We start from the raw sequence: 20,906 nt of genomic DNA, 5'->3' as shown, positions 1-20,906 counted from the left end.
CACAAGTTGTATTTAAAGCATCAGCAGTAAAAGTACACGAATGTCTTAAAATTATCAGCAGTAAAATACAAAAGTTTTATCAAGTATCAGCAGTAAAAGTACAAAAGTTGTCTTGAAAGTATCAGCAGTAAACATACACAAGTATTATAAGCCCCAAGTAAAATATCAGCAGTAAAAGTACACATGTATTATCAGCTTCATGTAAAGTATCAGCAGTAAAAGTACACAAGCATTATCAGCTTCATGTAAAGTATCAGCAGTAAAAGTACACAAGTATTATCAGCTTCATGTAAAGTATCAGCAGTAAAAGTACACAAGTATTATCAGCTTCATGTAAAGTATCAGCAGTAAAAGTACACAAGTATTATCAACTTCTTATTAAGTATCAGCAGTAGAAGTACATAAGTATTAACAAGTATCAGCAGTAAAAGTACACGAGTATTATCAGTTTGTAGTAGTAAAATATCAGAAGTGAAAGTACACAAGTTGTGTTTCAAGTATCAGCAGTAAAAGTACACAATTATTATCTGCTTATAGTAGTAAAATATCAGAAGTGAACGTACACAAGTTGTGTTTCAAGTATCAGCAGTAAAAGTACACAGGTATTACCAGCTTTTAGTAGTAAAAGTATCAGAGGTAAAAGTACACAAGTTGTCTTTAAAGTATCAGCAGTAAAAGTACACAAGTTTTCTTTAAAGTATTAGCAGTAAATGTACAGAACTTTTATCATCTTAAAATAGTTAAAGTATCAGCAGTAAAAGTACATGATGTTAAAGTATCAGTAGTAAAAGAACATGAAGTTAAAGTATCAGCAGTAAAAGTACATGAAGTTAAAGTATCAGTAGTAAAAGTAGATGACGTTAAAGTATCAGCAGTGAATATACAGGAAGTTATAGTATCAGTTGAAAAAGTACATGAAGTTAAAGTATCAGCAGTAAAAGTATACTAGTTATCTTTAAAGTATCAGTAGTAAAAGTACATGAAGTTAAAGTGTCAGCAGTAAAAGTACATGAAGTTAAAGTATCAGCAGTAAAAGTACATGAAGTTAAAGTATCAGAGGTAAAAGTACATGAAGTTAAAGTATCAGAGGTAAAAGTACATGAAGTTAAAGTATCAGCAGTAAAAGTACATGAAATTAAAGTATCAGCAGTAAAAGTACATGAAGTTAAAGTATCAGCAGTAAAAGTACATGAGGTTAAAGTTTCGGTACTAAAAGTACATGAAGTTACAGTATCAGTAAAAGTACATGATGTTAAAGTATCAGTAGTAAAAGAACATGAAGTTAAAGTATCAGCAGTAAAAGTACATGAAGTTAAAGTATCAGTAGTAAAAGTACATGAAGTTAAAGTATCAGCAGTAAAAGTACACAAAGTTAAAGTATCAGCAGTAAAAGTACATGAAGTTAAAGTGTCAGCAGTAAAAGTATACTAGTTATCTATAAAGTATTAGCAGTAAAAGTACATGAAGTTAAAGTATCAGCAGTAAAAGTACATGAAGTTAGAGCATCAGAAGTAAAAGTACATGAAGTTGAAGTATCAGTAGTAAAAGTACATGAAATTAAAGTATCAGCAGTAAAAGTAGATGAAGTTAAAGTATCAGCAGTGAATATACAGGAAGTTATGGTATCAGTCGAAAAAGTACATGAAGTTAAAGTTTTAGTTGTAAAAGTACATGAAGTTAAAGTATCAGTAGTAAAAGTACATGTTAAAGTATTAGCAGGAAAAATACATGAAGTTAAAGTATCAGCAGTAAAAGTATACTAGTTATCTTTAGAGTATCAGTAGTAAAAGTACATGAAGTTAAAGTATCAGCAGTAAAATTACATGAAGTTAAAGTATCAGAGGTAAAAGTACATGAAGTTAAAGTATCAGCAGTAAAAGTACATGAAGTTAGAGTATCAGCAGTAAAAGTACATGAATTTAAAGTATCAGCAGTAAAAGTACATGAAGTTAAAGTATCAGCAGTAAACGTACATGAGGTTAAAGTTTCGGTACTAAAAGTACATGAAGTTACAGTATCAGTAAAAGTATCAGCAGTAAAAGTACATGATGTTAAAGTATCAGTAGTAAAAGAACATGAAGTTAAAGTATCACCAGTAAAATTACATGAAGTTAAAGTATCAGTAGTAAAAGTACATGAAGTTAAAGTATCAGCAGTAAAAGTACATGAAATTAAAGTATCAGTAGTAAAAGTACACAAAGTTAAAGTATCAGCAGTAAAAGTACATGAAGTTAAAGTGTCAGCAGTAAAAGTATACTAGTTATCTATAAAGTATCAGCAGTAAAAGTACATGAAGTTAAAGTATCAGCAGTAAAAGTACATGAAGTTAGAGTATCAGAAGTAAAAGTACATGAAGTTGAAGCATCAGTAGTAAAAGTACATGAAATTAAAGTATCAGCAGTAAAAGTAGATGAAGTTAAAGTATCAGCAGTGAATATAGAGGTAGTTATAGTATCAGTTGAAAAAGTACATGAAGTTAAAGTTTTAGTTGTAAAAGTACATGAAGTTAAAGTATCAGCAGTAAAAGTATACTAGTTATCTTTAGAGTATCAGTAGTAAAAGTACATGAAGTTAAAGTGTCAGCAGTAAAAGTACATGAAGTTAAAGTATCAGCAGTAAAAGTACATGAAGTTAAAGTATCAGAGGTAAAAGTACATGAAGTTAAAGTATCAGCAGTAAAAGTACATGAAGTTAAAGTATCAGAGGTAAAAGTACATGAAGTTAAAGTATCAGCAGTAAAAGTACATGAAATTAAAGTATCAGTAGTAAAAGTACATGAATTTAAAGTTTCAGCAGTAAAAGTACATGAAGTTAAAGTATCAGCAGTAAAAGTACATTAAGTTAAAGTATCAGCAGTAAAAGTACATGAGGTTAAAGTTTCGGTACTAAAAGTACATGAAGTTACAGTATCAGTAGTAAAAGTACATGAAGTTAAAGTATCAGCAGTAAAAGTACATGAAGTTAAAGTATCAGTAGTAAAAGTACATGAAGTTAAAGTATCAGCAGTAAAAGTACATGAAGTTAAAGTATCAGTAGTAAAAGTACATGAAGTTAAAGTATCAGCAGTGAAAGTACATGAAGTTAAAGTATCAGTATAAAAAGTACATGAAGTTAAAGTATCAGTAGTAAAAGTACATGAAGTTAAAGTATCAGCAGTAAAAGTACATGATGTTAAAGTATCAGTAGTAAAAGAACATGAAGTTAAAGTATCAGCAGTAAAAGTACATGAAGTTAAAGTATCAGTAGTAAAGGTACATGAAGTTAAAGTATCAGCAGTAAAATTACATGAAGTTAAAGTATCAGCAGTAAAAGTACATGAGGTTAAAGTTTCGGTACTAAAAGTACATGAAGTTACAGTATCAGTAAAAGTTTCAGCAGTAAAAGTACATGATGTTAAAGTATCAGTAGTAAAAGAACATGAAGTTAGAGTATCACCAGTAAAGGTACATGAAGTTAAAGTATCAGTAGCAAAAGTACATGAAGTTAAAGTATCAGCAGTAAAAGTACATGAAATTAAAGTATCAGTAGTAAAAGTACACGAAGTTAAAGTATCAGCAGTAAAAGTACATGAAGTTAAAGTATCAGCAGTAAAAGTACATGAAGTTAAAGTATCAGAAGTAAAAGTACATGAAGTTAAAGTATCAGCAGTAAAAGTACATGAAGTTAGAGTATCAGAAGTAAAAGTACATGAAGTTGAAGCATCAGTAGTAAAAGTACATGAAATTAAAGTATCAGCAGTAAAAGTAGATGAAGTTAAAGTATCAGCAGTGAATATAGAGGTAGTTATAGTATCAGTTGAAAAAGTACATGAAGTTAAAGTTTTAGTTGTAAAAGTACATGAAGTTAAAGTATCAGCAGTAAAAGTATACTAGTTATCTTTAGAGTATCAGTAGTAAAAGTACATGAAGTTAAAGTGTCAGCAGTAAAAGTACATGAAGTTAAAGTATCAGCAGTAAAAGTACATGAAGTTAAAGTATCAGAGGTAAAAGTACATGAAGTTAAAGTATCAGCAGTAAAAGTACATGAAGTTAAAGTATCAGAGGTAAAAGTATGCTAGTTATCTTTAAATTATCGGCAGTAAAAGTACATGAAGTTAAAGTATCAGCAGTAAAAGTATGCTAGTTATCTTTAAATTATCAGCAGTAAAAGTACATGAAGTTATAGTATCAGCAGTAAAAGTACATGAAGTTAGAGTATCAGAAGCAAAAGTACATGAAGTTGAAGTATCAGTAGTAAAAGTACATGAAATTAAAGTATCAGTAGTAAAAGTACATGAAGTTAAAGTATCAGCAGTGAATATACAGGAAGTTATAGTATCAGTTGTAAAAGTAGATTAAGTTAAAGTTTTAGTTGTAAAAGTACATGAAGTTAAAGTATTAGTAGTAAAAGTACTTGAAGTTAAAGTATCAGTAGTAAAAGTACATGAAGTTAAAGTATCAGCAGTGAAAGTACATGAAGTTAAAGTATCAGTATAAAAAGTACATGAAGTTAAAGTATCAGTAGTAAAAGTACATAAAGTTAAAGTATCAGCAGTAAAAGTGCATGATGTTAAAGTATCAGTAGTAAAAGAACATGAAGTTAAAGTATCAGCAGTAAAAGTACATGAAGTTAAAGTATCAGCAGTAAAAGTACATGAAATTAAAGTCTCAGTAGTAAAAGTACATGAAGTTAAAGTATCAGCAGTAAAAGTACATGAAGTTAGAGTATCAGAAGTAAAAGTACATGAAGTTGAAGTATCAGTAGTAAAAGCACATGAAATTAAAGTATCAGCAGTAAAAGTACATGAAGTTAAAGTATCAGTAGTTAAAGTACATGAAATTAAAGTATCAGCAGTAAAAGTACATGAAGTTAAAGTATTAGTAGTAAAAGTACATGAAGTTAAAGTATCAGTAGTAAAAGTACATGAAGTTAAAGTATCAGTAGTAAAAGTACATGAAATTAAAGTATTAGTAGTAAAAGTACATGAAGTTAAAGTATCAGCAGTAAAAGTACATGAAGTTAAAGTATCAGTAGTAAAAGTTTCAAAGATCGTCTAAAGATGAGAAGATGCTTCACTCAGATGTTTTTAAGAAGAGATTATCGATGAACAGAAAAAGAACAAAGTGGTGAAATGTCATAAATACGAGTTACTTTGTATTAGAAGCTCAACATTTGTTTGTTTTTAATCTGTCCTTTAGTAAACAAACTCCCAACGCTGCTGGAGAACAAACATTTTTGATATTTTCTTGTTTTTTTAAAGGAAATAAAAACAGAGTCAAATTAATGTTGCTTCAGGAAATAATATGACTCAAATTAGTTTGTTAAAAGTTTAAATTTTCCTTTTTAAAATAAAAAAACCTATTTATTTTATAAAAAATGTGAAACTGAACTGTATTGACTCATTTATATATTCATATCTACATGTAATAATAATAAACGTTTTGCCTCTTTTTTATTTTAGGATTTACTTCATAGTAATATTTATTTATTTATTGGTTTGTTTATCTCTTAATAAATAAAACGTAAAAAAGTTTATATTTTCATGTGTGTTTTGCTCCTTATTTTCAGAATTTATTTTAAATACATTTATTGATTTATTCATTAGATCGGTAGATATGAATACATAAAAAAATATTTTATTTCAGGGGACTTTTTTCATAATGTTTTAATATAAATGTCATTATAATTTATATATTTATATATTTTATTTATTGTGTTTTTTTTGCATTAATTCATTTTATTCATTCATTTCATTTCATTTTTTCATATTTTTTTCATTATTTGTTCATTATTTTATTTAATAAAAGAATAAAACTACTGAACTGCTTTGACTTTTTTATACATTTATATTTACATTTATTTCATAATTTATATAAGTCATATATAATATGACAAATACCAATATCTGACACAATGTTCCCATAAACACAAGACAAAAAACATTCTTACAACTATTATTTTCACACTCAAACACACAAGCTGAGCTTCATTTCATCAGATGGTTAGTAGCACCATCTAGTGGACAGATAGTAGAACTACACCATCTGATTTATCTCTCTCTGACTGGGTTTCTCCCACTGGTTGGACTGGTTTTCACGTCACTCTGTTGTTTTATCTTTAGACTTGGACTGTGAAGTTGTGAGGGTGTGACGGCGTCCTCAGCTCAGACGCTCACAGACACCAGGACTGATGAAGACGAAGACGAGCAGCTTCTTCTCTCCCAGAGTTTCCTCCACACATGAAGGTGGAAAGTGTCTGTAAGTCGACCTGAAGTGAGTTCAGCAGGTGAGAATCCTACCAGAGGAATCTGTAAATGTTTCATCATCAGGATCACTTTGATCACATTGTGCTGCGTCACTGTTTCACTGCACAGGAGGAATGTTTCTTGATGCTGATTGGCTGTTTTAGAAAGTATATATATGAATTATTCTGCAGAATTTCTCTCTGAGTTAAAGAACAATGGTTTTATAAAGATTTAAAAGTGATGTTTGTGGTAGATTCAACAGTTTGATTGTAATCTGAGTTCACATCATCAGTGAAAAATGTCTGGAATGTCTGAACTGGTCTGACAGTTTGGATCCACTTGGCTCAGGTGTGTTTATCTGTTATCTGTGTCTCTATTCAGCTTTTGTGTCTCACCTTTTGTCATGACTTAAAGATTTAAAGACACAGATCTTGTTTTTTCTCTCTGCACCCATAAACCCCTAAGATACATTTTGTTCTTAAGGATGTAACAAAAGTTCAGGGCTTTACATCAAAACATTTTTTTAATTATTGCAAACAGTGCATTTGTGGATGCACTAATACAATTAATGCAACTTTTGTGTTTGTATCAAATTTTAAAAGTGTATAAACTGTAGTTCTTTTCAAGGTGTGGGGGCAACATAAAAAATAGAATCATCTAACAAACTCAATTTTTTTGAGCAAGAGGAGTTAATTAGGGCTTCCTGAAACAAGAAAGGACAATTATTTGCACAAAACTCTACACTGGCAATAGAAACCCACATTTTGACAATGTAAAATAAAGGACTAGTCCAACTTGTAATATTTGGGCGGCTCTCTGCATTTTTTTTCTTCAATTCTAGGAATGTACTGGACATACTGGCGGAAATTGCGAGGTTCCATCGGCGGGACTTTTGAATATTAAGTCGTTACATATTTTTGACAAGAACAACTTGACACACAGTGCTGAGCTGCATCTCAAACTAATCCAATCCACTTTATTGATATAGCACGTTTATAACAAACACATGGTTTTCAAAGTGCTGCACAGAAACACATTTAAAAAAGATAAGTAGAGAATAAAACACTAAAATCAATATGATAAAACAGAATTAAAAAAAAATAAAATAAAATGCAGTGCCCGCTCAAACAAAAAAAAATGCATGTATACACATAAAAACATAAAATCATAAAAAAACATAAAATCAACACTCTACGTGGTGTTAAAAGCCAACGAGAAGAGGTTGATTTTAAGAAGAGATTTAAAATGAGACAGTGAGGAGGCCTGTCTGATGTGCAGCGGTAATTCATTCAAGAGTTTTGGAGCTGCGATGGCAAACGCTGGTTCCCCTCTAAGCTTCAGCCGACCTCTCGGCACTCTCAGGAGCAACTGGTCAGCTGACCTGAGAGACCGAGTGGTAGAGTAGGGGTGCAGCAGCTCAGAGAGGTAAGATGGGGCGAGACCATTAAAAGAGCTAATGTGTCCTGTGATGTGCAGCTTGTTGTAATGACTGAGCATGTTGTTGTGTTTGTGTGAAGGTGTGGACTCTGCTATGGATCAGTGTGAGGACAGAAAGGAGGGAGTCCGTCCCTCTAAAACCACTCTCTGTGGGGAACATGACAGCCAGACCAAAGCTCAGAGGTGAGATGAGGATCTCTAACTGTCCAGGACTCTTCAGCACTCAAATCACTCCACAATCATTATTCACACTCAAAGCTCTGTGTGTGTTTGTGTTGAACAGACCAGACTCTCCTGGACCTGGAGCTGAACCTGAACCTGTCCCCAGCTGTGGGTCCATGAAGAGTGACCATTCTATGTTTGAACAACTTAACTTCAAAGATGAACACCAGACTGAAGATCAAAAGTAATAATTCATCTTAGTTTCTTGTAAAACATCACCTATCAACATTTTGTTTGAAATCTGTATTATTCATCCTCTTTGTAACTGTATTTTGAACCTATTGTATTTACTTATATTGGAACATTTCAGTGTTTGTGATTCTATCAGCATCCAACATGACAGACAAGACTCTCTTGAACCTGGACCTGGACCTGGACCTGGACCCAGCTGTGTGTCCATGAAGAGTGACCGGTCTATGGGTAAACCTATTAATTTAAAAGCTGGACACCACTCTGCTGATCGAAGGTAAGAATATAAAGTCTTTATGTCTGTCATTATTGATCTGTCTTGATATGAGGTTTGATTTATTATTTTTTTATGAAACTTGACCTACGTTGTTCAAACTCTGACCTTTTTGAAGTCTCACTTTGCAGATGTTGGTAAAAAAAACAAAAACCTCAGGGTTCAAAGCTTCAAATCCAGAAACAGCTAGATGCTGTTTTGAGAATGTGTATTTGTGAATACACATACACACTGAAACGAGAGTGATGAATGATTTAGTTTCCATAGTTTTTTTTTAATCAGGATGCACATTCACAAATCTCAGTTGCCTTAAATGAATAATGAGAAAATAAAAAAGTCTTGGTTCATATTTGTACATTTGAGTTCCTTCATTTCAATTTTTGACGTTTTTTTGTGGTCTCACTGGTCTTACATTGCAAATGGGTGCTAAAATGTCTATTGGAAGCTATTTATGATTATCAGAAACAATAATTAATTATATTGGACAATTACTTAGTTTACTCTAAGAGACCTTTGGTAAAGGCACCACTCTATAAAACACAGAAAAGATGTTTGGACCTTTGTTAAAATTACTAATTCAATAACAATAATAAAATCACAACATCAATATTTAGTAACATGCTTTTACAGTTATTTGCATAGAAGAGTCTGGCATCATTCACACTGGTGCAACAGTAAATAGACAGCTTGTGTATTCAAAAAAACATTTATTCAGCACAAAGCAAAGTAAAACAAAACACAACACAATATCTAATCTAAGCAGACTATTTTCAAGTGTAAACAGATGTGAACAAAGAAACAATGTGGAGCAGGAACAGTGACTTCTCCTCCAAAATGTATCTTTGTTATTTATGATGTACATGATTGACTGGTGCAGGGTTAGGAAAATAATGGTTACTGTGTATGCAAGACCCTGTGTCTTAAAAACTAAAACTTACACACAATTCAATACACAGCACAACAATGATACTTAATTAAACACATTGAACAAAATCAAACATGGACATTGATTTAAGTTTATTTCCTTTTGATGAACAATAGTATTTATAAATACTGGAGTCACAGAACTGACAGAACAACTTTGGTGTATTTGATTTTCTTCACAGAGTTCATCAGGAGAACTTAGAGGATCCCCCTGGTCAGCATCTGACAGACCAGGACTCCATATTTATGGTATGTAAATGTACAAAAACACTTTCAATTACAACAGCCACAAAAGATGGTCTGATGTGGAGTACTATTAGTACAGTTTACATTGTTTACTCTTCCAGCTGCTGGAGGGGAACATTGTCAGTTTTGTGAAGAACGAGCTGAAGAAGTTCCAGAGAGTCCTGAGTCCAGATTACCCAGAATGCTTGGAGAGTCAGAGGGAGGATGAGGAGGTGTTGGACGGTGAGGATGAAGAACAGAGGAGGAGAAGCAGAGAGGCATTTCTAAAGATCACACTGAACTTCCTGAGAAGAATGAAGCAGGAGGAGCTGGCTGACCGTCTGCGGAGCAGTAAGAGGATTTTAACAAATTAAACTTGAAGCAAACAGGGAACGGAGGAAACATGGGAGAAGTTTACAATTACCAAATATTAATGTTAATATGATGTATAGGTTTGTATCAGATATATGAATTATTTCGCGCTTTAAAAAAACAACCAGAAACTGTTCTGATGTGAGCAGGAAAATTAATATCATCTTGATGTCTTCAAAGGTACACTTGTCAGATTTATGACATACATTACATTTCTTGTTTGTTCATTCAGGAACTGTTGCTCCAGTGTGCCGTCGTAAACTTCAGTCCAAACTTAATAAGAAGTTCCAGTCTGTGTTTGAGGGGATCTCTAAAGCAGGAAACCAGACTCTTCTGAATCAGATCTACACAGAGCTCTACATCACAGAGGGAGGGACTGCAGAGGTCAATGATGAACATGAGGTCAGACAGATTGAAACAGCATCCAGGAAACCAGACAGACCAGAAACAAGAATCAGACAAGAAGACATCTTTAATACCCCACCTGGAAGAGATAAACCAATCAGAACAGTGCTGACAAAGGGAGTGGCTGGCATTGGGAAAACAGTCTTAACACAGAAGTTCACTCTGGACTGGGCTGAAGACAAAACCAACCAGGACATACACTTCATATTTCCATTCACTTTCAGAGAGCTGAATATGCTGAAAGAGAAAAAGTTCAGCTTGGTGGAACTTGTTCATCACTTCTATCCTGAAACCAAAGAAGCAGGAATCTGCAGGTTTGAAGAGTTCCACGTTGTGTTGATCTTTGACGGTCTGGATGAGTGTCGACTTCCTCTGGACTTCCACAACACTGAGGTCCTGACTGATGTCACACAGTCCACCTCATTTGATGTTCTGCTGACAAACCTCATCAGGGGGAAACTGCTTCCCTCTGCTCGCCTCTGGATAACCACACAACCTTCAGCAGCCAATCAGATCCCTGTTGACTGTTTTGACATGGTGACAGAGGTCAGAGGGTTCACTGACCCACAGAAGGAGGAGTACTTCAGGAAGAGATTCAGAGATAGGAAGCAGGCCGGCAGAATCATCTCCCACATCAAGACATCACGAAGCCTCCACATCATGTGCCAGATCCCAGTCTTCTGCTGGATCTCTGCTGGAGTTCTGGAAAAGCTGATGAAAACCAGAGAGGGAGGAGATCTGCCCAAGACCCTGACTGAGATGTACATCCACTTTCTGGTGGTTCAGACCAAAGTGAAGAACATCAAGTATCATAGAGGAGCTGAGACAGATCAACACTGGGGTCCAGAGAGCAGAAAGACTATTGAGTCTCTGGGAAAACTGGCTTTTGATCAGCTGCAGAAAGGAAACCTGATCTTCTATGACTCAGACCTGACAGAGTGTGGCATCGATATCAGAGCAGCCTCAAAGTACTCAGGAGTGTTCACACAGGTCTTTAGAGAGGAGAGTGGACTGTACCAGGACAGGGTGTTCTGCTTCGTCCATCTGAGTGTTCAGGAGTTTCTGGCTGCTCTTCATGTCCATCTGACTTTCAACAACTCCGGAGTCAATCTGTTGGCAGAAACAAGATGGTGGTCCAAAGTCTTCAGGGACAAACCTGAACTAAAACATCTCTACCAGAGTGCTGTGGACAAGGCCTTACAGAGTCCAAATGGACACCTGGACTTGTTCCTCCGCTTCCTCCTGGGTCTTTCTCTGGAGACCAATCAAAGACTCCTACGAGGTCTGCTGACACAGACAGGAAGTGGCTCACAGACTAATCAGAAAACAACCAAGTACATCAAGAAGAAGATCAGTGAGGATCTGTCTGCAGAGAGAAGTATCAACCTGTTCCACTGTCTGAATGAACTGAATGATTGTTCTCTAGTGGAGGAGATCCAACAGTCCCTGACATCAGGAAGTCTCTCCACAGGAAAACTGTCTCCTGCTCAGTGGTCAGCTCTGATCTTCATCTTATTGTCATCAGAAACAGATCTGGAAGTGTTTGACCTGAAGAAATACTCTGCTTCAGAGGAGGCTCTTCTGAGGCTGCTGCCAGTGGTTAAAGCCTCCAACAAAGCTCTGTGAGTGGGGGAATCACTGGAAAAAAACAATGTTTCAAAAGTTGAAGATGTCAAATAAAATTTCTGCTTGTGTTTATTTCCTAAATTTCTCCAGGCTGAGTGGCTGTAACCTGTCAGAGAGAAGCTGTGAAGCTCTGTCCTCAGTCCTCAGCTCCCAGTCCTCTAGTCTGAGAGACCTGGACCTGAGTAACAATAACCTACAGGATTCAGGAGTGGAGCGGCTTTCTGTTGGACTGAAGAGTGCAAACTGTACACTGGAAATCCTAAGGTCAGTATTCAGCTTTTTACAAACAGAGGGGATAACTTTAATTTTGCTAATCAAGCTTCAAGTTTATTTTAATGAACATCAATATTTCTCAGATTGCTGTCTTGATATGATATTCTAACTGCTGTATTCATGATATTTTTTTAAATTCCAGTCTGTCAGGCTGTCTGATCTCAGAGGAAGGATGTTCTTCTCTGGCCTCAGCTCTGAACGCCAACCCCTCCCATCTGAGAGAGCTGGACCTGAGCTACAATCATCCAGGAGACTCAGGAGAGAAGCAGCTGTCTGCTCTACAAGAGGATCCACACTGCAGACTGAAGACTCTCAGGTATGGACAGACAACAAGAGCTCACACTGCAGGTGTCTCTCGGTTCCTAATTATAATGTTCTTCCACATCAAAGGTTATAATTAATATTGTATTTTTTAAATTATAACTTTCTGATTGGACCCATATGGACCCTGAAAACAAGCTTTCACATAGAAGGTGGATGGATCAAACAAACCCAGCACTTTGATCCCAGGAGACGATTGTTTATGTTTGAAACAAGACTGTCATTGTAAAGTTATGTGGATTTGTTACAAGTCAGGTGGCGTTGTTATGTCACTTTATGGCTCCACTCAATTAACTTCAATGCAATAAATTCAGATTTTCTCCATCTTCAGAATGGTTTTGTGGATTTCTAGGTCATCATGGTTCAAACATTTTGCCTGGAACATGTGCAGTCGTGACGCAATAATTGCAGAGGTTGGAACAAGACAGATATTTTCAGATGGCAACAGACTCCTTTGACAAAATACATTGAACTAGCTGTGTTTTATCACATGGTAAAATTCTTAAAAGTCTTCACCCTGCTTCACCCTAATCCCTTTTTATCCAGAAATTGAACAACAACAAATTCCTTCTGGGAGTCACAGTAATTGACAGTGTGGGCTTTGTGTTTGCATCATTATGTTTATTATGTGGGAGGACATCAATAAAAAGAAATTAGATTAATGATGACTGTGCTCTTGAAAAAAAAATTATATCACATAATCTTCTTCTTCTTCTTCTTAAAGTGAAAAGTGACAGAATCATGGAGACAGGTGACTCAGAAGAGTTTCAGCCTGTTTCTCTGTCACTCTGACAAACTGGGGAGCTCTGCTTCATGTTGAACAGCAGTTAGGACTCATGTTGGATAGAAAATAATTGTGACTGTGTTTCTTCCTCCAGGGTGGACCATGGTGGAGAGCACAGGTTAACACCTGGTCTGAGGAAGTGTAAGTGTGGATTACATTTGACTAATGAAGACAAAACAGCTTTAAATACAAAGTTAACAGTTATGATATGTATTCATTATAACATGACTGACAACTAGAGATGTTCCGATACCATTTTCTTCCTCCCGATACCGATTCCGATACTTGTGCTGTGGGTATGAGCCAATACCAAGTACCGATCCGATACCAGTATGTTATGAAAAAAAAAACAGTATGGAAAACAGTAGTGCAACAGCAACTTAAATAAATAAATCTGGGGGTCCGGGAGCATACTCCCCTAAAAGCCTAAATTTGGTACCTCTCGCACATTCTTATGCCACTATTCCATCTTAATCATTGCATATTTTAGAGAATTATTGTAAAGGAGAATAAGGGTTCTTCTATGTTTTATTTAAGGCATCTTCTTTTGACAGTCTTCTTGTAAATTCTGTCGTGGACTCTGCTAACACATCCATGTGCTCTTATTTTGAAAGCTACATGTGTTTGCTTTTATTTTGAAGGCTGGTCTAACACTTGAAGTCAGAACTTGAAAGTTGAAACTTGGAGCTCGGAACAACGTCAAAAATTCTGACAGTCGTGTAGACCTTGAACACACCATCAGCCGTCTGACTTTCTATGTGCGCTGCAATGTAAATAGTCTAACTAACGGAACATTAATCCTCTGTTTTACTGACAATTTTTGTCGCTGAAAATGGGGGGTCCCTAGTGCCATCTGCCGAATGCTGGTGGGAGATTCCAGTGTGAAATATTCCCACACCGCCGACATAATAAGCCACGCGTCAACCTGCTTTGACACACGTGTGTGTCTGTTGTGTCTGTGTTACGTAATCAATTCCTCCTCGTCCCTCTAAAACAACAGCTGCAGGTTGCAGCACAGCGCCACTTGATTTAAGAGCTCATTTAATAAATTATGTGGTATTGGATCAGTGCCTGGACTCCAGTACTCGCGGATTCCGATGCCAGCATTTTCGGCAGTATCGGAGCCATTTCCGATACTGGTATCAGAATCGGAACAACTCTACTGACAACATGTGTCATCATTAAATTTTCTAGAAATGAACAACATCAGGACACAAAGAAAGAATAAACCCTTCAGATGTATCTGATGATAAACTGCTGCTGTGTTGTGTCTTTTTCTCTCCATCAGATTTCTGTCAACTCACACTGGATACAAACACAGTAAACAGAAGACTCAAACTGTCTGAGAACAACAGGAAGGTGAGTCTGGTGACAGATAAGCAGTCATATCCTGATCATCCAGAGAGATTTGACGTGTGGACTCAGCTGCTGTGTAGAGATGGTCTGACTGGTCGCTGTTACTGGGAGGTCGAGTGGAGAGGATGGGTTTATGTAGCAGTGAGTTACAGAGGAATCAGCAGGAAAGGATACAATGATGATTGTGTGTTTGGAGGGAATAATCAGTCCTGGAGTCTGCAGTTCTCTGATGATGGTTACTCTGTCTGGCACAATAACAGAAAAACAGTCCTCTCCTCCTCCTCCTCCTCCTCCTCCTCCTCCTCTGGTAGAATAGGAGTGTATGTGGACTGTCCTGCTGGCTCTGTGTCCTTCTACAGAGTCTCCTCTGACTCACTGATCCACCTCCACACCTTCAACACCACATTCACTGAACCTCTTTATCCTGGGTTTAGGTTCTGGTCACATGGTTCCTCAGTGTCTCTGTGTCCACTGTAGGATGGAGACGACTTCCTGTCCTGTGGTTTAAATGTTGGACAAAGCTTCAGTTTGGATAATATTTGGCTTGCTGACTTTTAGTTTCATGTCAGAGATGTTTTTAATCGGAGATGGTGAACTCCTCCTGTTGATCCGACCCATAACTTTCAGTTATTCAGTATTTTCTATTCACGTTGTGTGTCTTAATGAAGACATTCCTTTCTACAAACAACATCGATTGTACATCTGCCCGCCCTGGGAGGCTGATACCTCCTCAGTTGATCTCTCTAAGGTGTCTTCAGTTTTTTACCCTTTCAAGGATTGTTTTCCTCATCCAAATTGAGGGTCAAATGACAGAGGGTGTTGTATGCTGTACAAATTGTTGTGATTCATGATAATCAATAATGGGCTGTAATCAATAAAATTGACTAACTAGAACTTGCAACTTGTCTACAGATTTATTTGGGATTTATGAGGGGTACTGCTGTGTAAAAATTCCTGTCAACACCAATCCACAAAAAAAGAATTGGAAAGCCTGTGACAGGCCGTGATATTTTTGCGCTAATTTTTGCGCATTGTTCCACCCCCTGGTTGACAAGATGACATCACCAATGGATTCCGGAGATCTTCTAGTTTCATATGATATGAGTATCTTCTATATAGACTTTAAATTGATCATGCTAGAGCCTCTGAAAGAAACAAACAGTATTATTATATAACAAACAATATTTATTGTTAAAAACTGTATTGTAGTTCCACTCCTGTCCGCCAGGGCTCCACTGTGCATTACATATCACTTAACTCCAATTTAATTATATATTTTTCATTTTTTTTCTATTCCTGAACTATTTTCTGTTTCCTGCTATAGTTAATTGTCATCAGACACATTTTCACATACACACATGGTCCTCACACCAAATGTCCTGGCAATCATTCTGCAGACACTATGTCCACATACTGTGTACAAACACATACTGTGTCCTCAAAAATACCAATCTCTGATACAATGTTCTCACAATGTGTGTTTTCACACACAATGTTCTCATAAACACAACATCAACAACATTCTCACAACTATTGTTTTCACACTCAAACACAAGCTGTGCTTCATTTCATCAGATGTTAGTCAGCACCATCTAGTGGACAGATAGTAGAACTACATCATCTGATTTCTCTCACTCTGACTGGTTAAAATGGATACTCTCTGAATTGAGCTGATCTTTAGCTCAGATGGTTAGTAAGCACCTTCTAGTGGACAGGTAACAGAACTACACCATCTAATCAGTGATTTGTCTGTAATTTTGGAATGAAGTGAAAAACAGGATAAAACAAAACACTGTCTCAAGACCAGCAAACAACTGATTTGAACTAAGACAGTGTGGCGGCATGAGGTATGGGGTTATGCCTTTTAAGGCAATATTGATAGGGAATTTCACCCAGAGATTTCTTTTAAGTGGACTAACACAAATGAAGGAAGGCACTGAGGTCCATTATGCAACAAGGCAGAGACGGCAGTTCGTTAATAGAAAAATACTTTTATTTATACAATTTTCTGTTTTAAAATTACTGTAAAAATTTACTCGTGAAGGGGAAATAAGAGGAACCAATCAGTGTTGAGACCTACTGTGACAAACACCATCCAAAAGAGAGGGGGATCCCAGGTACACCACATGTGAAGCAAATAAAAGTAAAAGAATCAACCAAGTGCAAACGCAATACAAAGGGGACACCGTCACCAGGACACCAATCCACCACCGTAGCCTCAGCACCTGAATGGGGGAGATCAGAGAGCAACCAGTTAGAAAATGAAAACAAAACTATAACCAATATCAGAAGAAATCTAACAATTAAATGTACAGAAACTATAGTAACTAAACACGAATGACAAATAAGCAAAACACTATAACCACAAATGAGATGCAACTGATAATAACCCAAAAAATGACCACAACACTAACAGGATAATCGTATTTATGGGTTGGAACCAAAACATTTACAAAAGAAATGAAAGAAATTACCACAATGAAAAACAAAATCAAAATCAAACGTATGTTCCCTCACTGTCCTCTCTCACAAGCACATGCATGTTAAGATGTAGCTGCACAAACAATAAAAGAGACAGCATTTGCCAAGCCACCGATTCACCTAAGCAGCAAGAGGAAGAAGCACAAAACACTCTCGCCAGCCGAATAAATGAGCAAGGCGACCAGAGGCCGAGTGGGCCCTGGCGAGGCAATGAGTGTCCGGCACAAGGCCAATCAAAGCCAGGCGAAAAACAGTTCCAGGTGAAGCAAAACAGCTCTTTAAACAATTTCTTTCAATGATTCAAAGCAACAGTAAGGTAAAGCAGCTCTGACGCAAAACAGCAGCGGTTCTAAAGGCGTATTAGCCGGCGCTGCGCCGCTACAGTCAGTCACCCTACAATAAAAACAAATAAACAAACACACAATGAGGAACTTACAAATGGCTGGAGGAGGAAGCTAAGACCACTGCACTACATACCGGTCAGGCAGTCCCGGCCAATACAGCGTGGAGCGGAGGGATGACAATACACAAGAGCAACCTGTAAACAAACACAGGTTGCAATGCATGCAACTCCAAATGGGAGGACACGAGGAGAAAGAAACACACCTACCAGCGGCAAATAGTAAGTGTCACATGGAGCGGTGCGCAGCACGCAGCCAGCAGCAACACCCAAAGAAGCCTGTACCAAACAATAACTAAAATTAGCACTGGATGGGTGACATACGAGAGAAATGCAGCCACTGCCGGCAGCCTTCCTGTCACGGGAGCGGGAATGGAGGACGCACAGGAGTGACGTGACCCAGCCTCCAGCAAGCAAAAGGCCAACCAGGTGCTTTATGGCTGCCTTTATGAGGTAGTCTCCCACTGTGATTGGCTGGGACTGCAGCACAGCTGATGGTCACCATGACGACTAACTATTGTTGCCACACAAGCATAACATTTCATCCGTCAGATACAACAAACATAACAACAGTAACTACATAAATAATTAGCTAAACACCTCAGGCAAGTAAGGGTGTGGAAAAAGGAAATAAAAACACTTTAATAGGCTGACATCTACCACATGTTGGACTGGTTTTCACGTCAATCTGATGTTTTATTTTTAGACTTGGACTGTGAACTTATGAGGGTGTGACGGCGTCCTCAGCTCAGACGCTCACAAACACCAGGACTGACGAAGACGAAGACGAGCAGCTTCTTCTCTCCCAGAGTTTCCTCGACACATGAAGGTGGAAAATGTCTGTAAGTCGACCTGAAGTGAGTTCAGCAGGTGAGAATCAGACACACTGTCCATTGTCCTTCTGTGAGGTCTTTAATAATTCTGGTCCAGGATCAGATCTAACAATCAGAGCTGTTCTCGTAGAATCCAGTGTCTCATGTTGGCTGCACTTTGTGTTTCATCTGAATCATGAAGTTTGATGATGGTCTGTTTGTGATGAGGTATTTAGATATGACAGAGTTTTCACATTCTTGTCTACTGGTTTATTCTCATTTGATGTTTTGTTATTTGTCAGGTTCACATTCATTGTTCTGAATGTATATGCTGTAAACTTTTACAAACTGTTGCTCAGAAAACTCACAGGATGTTTTTAAAGACAGTACATTTAAAAATAAATACATGTAGTTACCACACTGTGTCTCTACAGGGTGACAGGCTTGTAATTCAAATTGCCATCTAGTGGACAGGTGATGGAAATACACCATCTGTTCAGTGATTTGTCTGTTTGTGTTTCTGGGACATATTGTTATACAAGGTAAAACAAGACACTGTCTCGAGATATAGTGAACAATTTTTTTCATTAGGAAAGTTTAATGTGTCAGACATAAGATACAACAAACATACATACAAGTAACAACAGCATCTAATTAGCCAAATACCTCGGACAGGTAAGGGTGTGGATAAAGCAAATTAATATACTTCTGATGGGCTGACATCTACCACAGGACTGGTTTTCACATCACTCTGTTGTTTTATTTTTAGACTTGGACTGTGAAGTTGTGAGGGTGTGACGGCGTCCTCAGCTCAGACGCTCACAGACACCAGGACTGACGAAGACGAAGACGAGCAGCTTCTTCTCTCCCAGAGTTTCCTCCACACATGAAGGTGAAAAATGTCTGTAAGTCGACCTGAAGTGAGTTCAGCAGGTGAGAATCAGACACACTGTCCATTGTCCTTCTGTGAGGTCTTTAATGATTCTGGTCCAGGATCAGATCTAACACTCAGAGTTATTCTGGTAGAATCCAGTGTCTCACGTTGGCTGCACTTTGTGTTTCATCTGAATCATAAAGTTTGATGATGGTCTGTTTTGATAAGAGGAGTTATTTAGGTATGACAGTTTTTCACTTTCTTGTCTACTGATTTATTCTAGTTTGATTTTTTATTTTATTTGTCAGGTTCACACTCATTGTTCTGAATATAAATGCTGTAAACTTTTATAAACTGCTGTTCAGAAAACTCACAGAATGTTTTTTAAAAAGGTACATTTAGAAATAAATACATACAGTTATCAAACTGTGTCTCTTCAGATAGACAGATAGTGCTTGTAATCCAAATTGCTGAACCTCCATTACATCTTTCTGAACATCAGATGGTCAGTTAGCGCCATTTAGTGGACATGTGATTAAATTACACCATCTGATCAGTGATTTGTCTGTTTGTGTTTCTGGGACGTATTGTTATATAGATACATCAAGACACTGTCTCTCAAGATATTGTGAACATCATCTTCATTAGAAAAGTTTAACATTTCAGCCATCAGATACAACAAATATACATACAACACTCAACACAGATAAGAAACAACAACATCTAATTAGCCAAATACCTCGGACAGGTAAGGGTGTGGATAAAGCAAATTAAAATACTTCTGATGGGCTGACATCTACCACAGGACTGGTTTTCACGTCACTCTGTTGTTTTATTTTTAGACTTGGACTGTGAAGTTGTGAGGGTGTGACGGCGTCCTCAGCTCGGACGCTCACAGACACCAGGACTGATGAAGACGAAGACGAGCAGCTTCTTCTCTCCCAGAGTTTCCTCCACACATGAAGGTGGAAAGTGTCTGTAAGTGGACCTGAAGTGAGTTCAGCAGGTGAGAATCCTACCAGAGGAATCTGTAAATGTTTCATCATCAGGATTACTTTGATCACATCATGCTGCGTCACTGTTTCACTGCACAGGCGGAATGTTTCTTGATGCTGATTGGCTGATTTAAGATATCATTTTGAACCGTACAGGTATAAATGTTTTTTTTATATACATTTTTATTGGTTTTCTATTAAGTAGAAATTCCACGATAGTACAAGTTTTGAGTATTAAACATCAAAAAATCTTATACCTTATAGAAACTGAAAAAATATCCCCAACCTCCCCCAACCCATGGTGACCCCTAATTATCTCTTGACCTCCACAAGATACAAAAAAAAGGAAACAATACAAATATACAAATATAATATGGACATGGAAAAAAAATCAAATATGTCAATGCTGCAATCATTCTTTAACCAAAGTGGAAGCTTCTTCCCATGCTTATAGGGTTTTTCTTTTAAAGATTATTTTTTTGGCATTTTGTTGCTTTATTGATAGTGAGAGATAGAAAGGGGGTGATAGATGGGAAGACATGCGGCAAAGGGAGCTCAGGTCGGATTTGAACCCGGCTCCGCCGCAGCACACGGCATACATGGTTAGCGCTCTACCGGTGTGAGCCACCGGGACGCCCCGCTAATAGGGTTTTTCTGACAGGATCCATGCACCCATGCCACAGATCTCTCCATCATAACTATGTCTAGAAAAG

General features: G+C 37.0%; 1 protein-coding gene across 1 annotated transcript; it reads left to right on the top strand.

Annotated features, from left to right (window-relative positions):
* The first annotated feature begins 8,280 nt into the window (after window positions 1-8,280).
* Window positions 8,281-15,108, top strand: LOC131990766 (NLR family CARD domain-containing protein 3-like). The gene is made up of 8 exons (XM_059355882.1): window positions 8,281-8,348; window positions 9,452-9,518; window positions 9,617-9,845; window positions 10,099-11,893; window positions 11,988-12,161; window positions 12,313-12,486; window positions 13,370-13,416; window positions 14,564-15,108. The coding sequence occupies exons 1-8, from the start codon at window positions 8,281-8,283 to the stop codon at window positions 15,106-15,108; spliced, it is 3,099 nt and encodes a 1,032-aa protein (XP_059211865.1).
* The last annotated feature ends 5,798 nt before the right edge of the window (window positions 15,109-20,906 follow it).

Source organism: Centropristis striata, chromosome 18 (genome assembly GCF_030273125.1).
Source record: "Centropristis striata isolate RG_2023a ecotype Rhode Island chromosome 18, C.striata_1.0, whole genome shotgun sequence".
Lineage (NCBI taxonomy): Eukaryota > Metazoa > Chordata > Actinopteri > Perciformes > Serranidae > Centropristis > Centropristis striata.
Note: the sequence above shows the minus strand (reverse complement) of the source record. Positions and strands in the feature narration are given on the sequence as shown.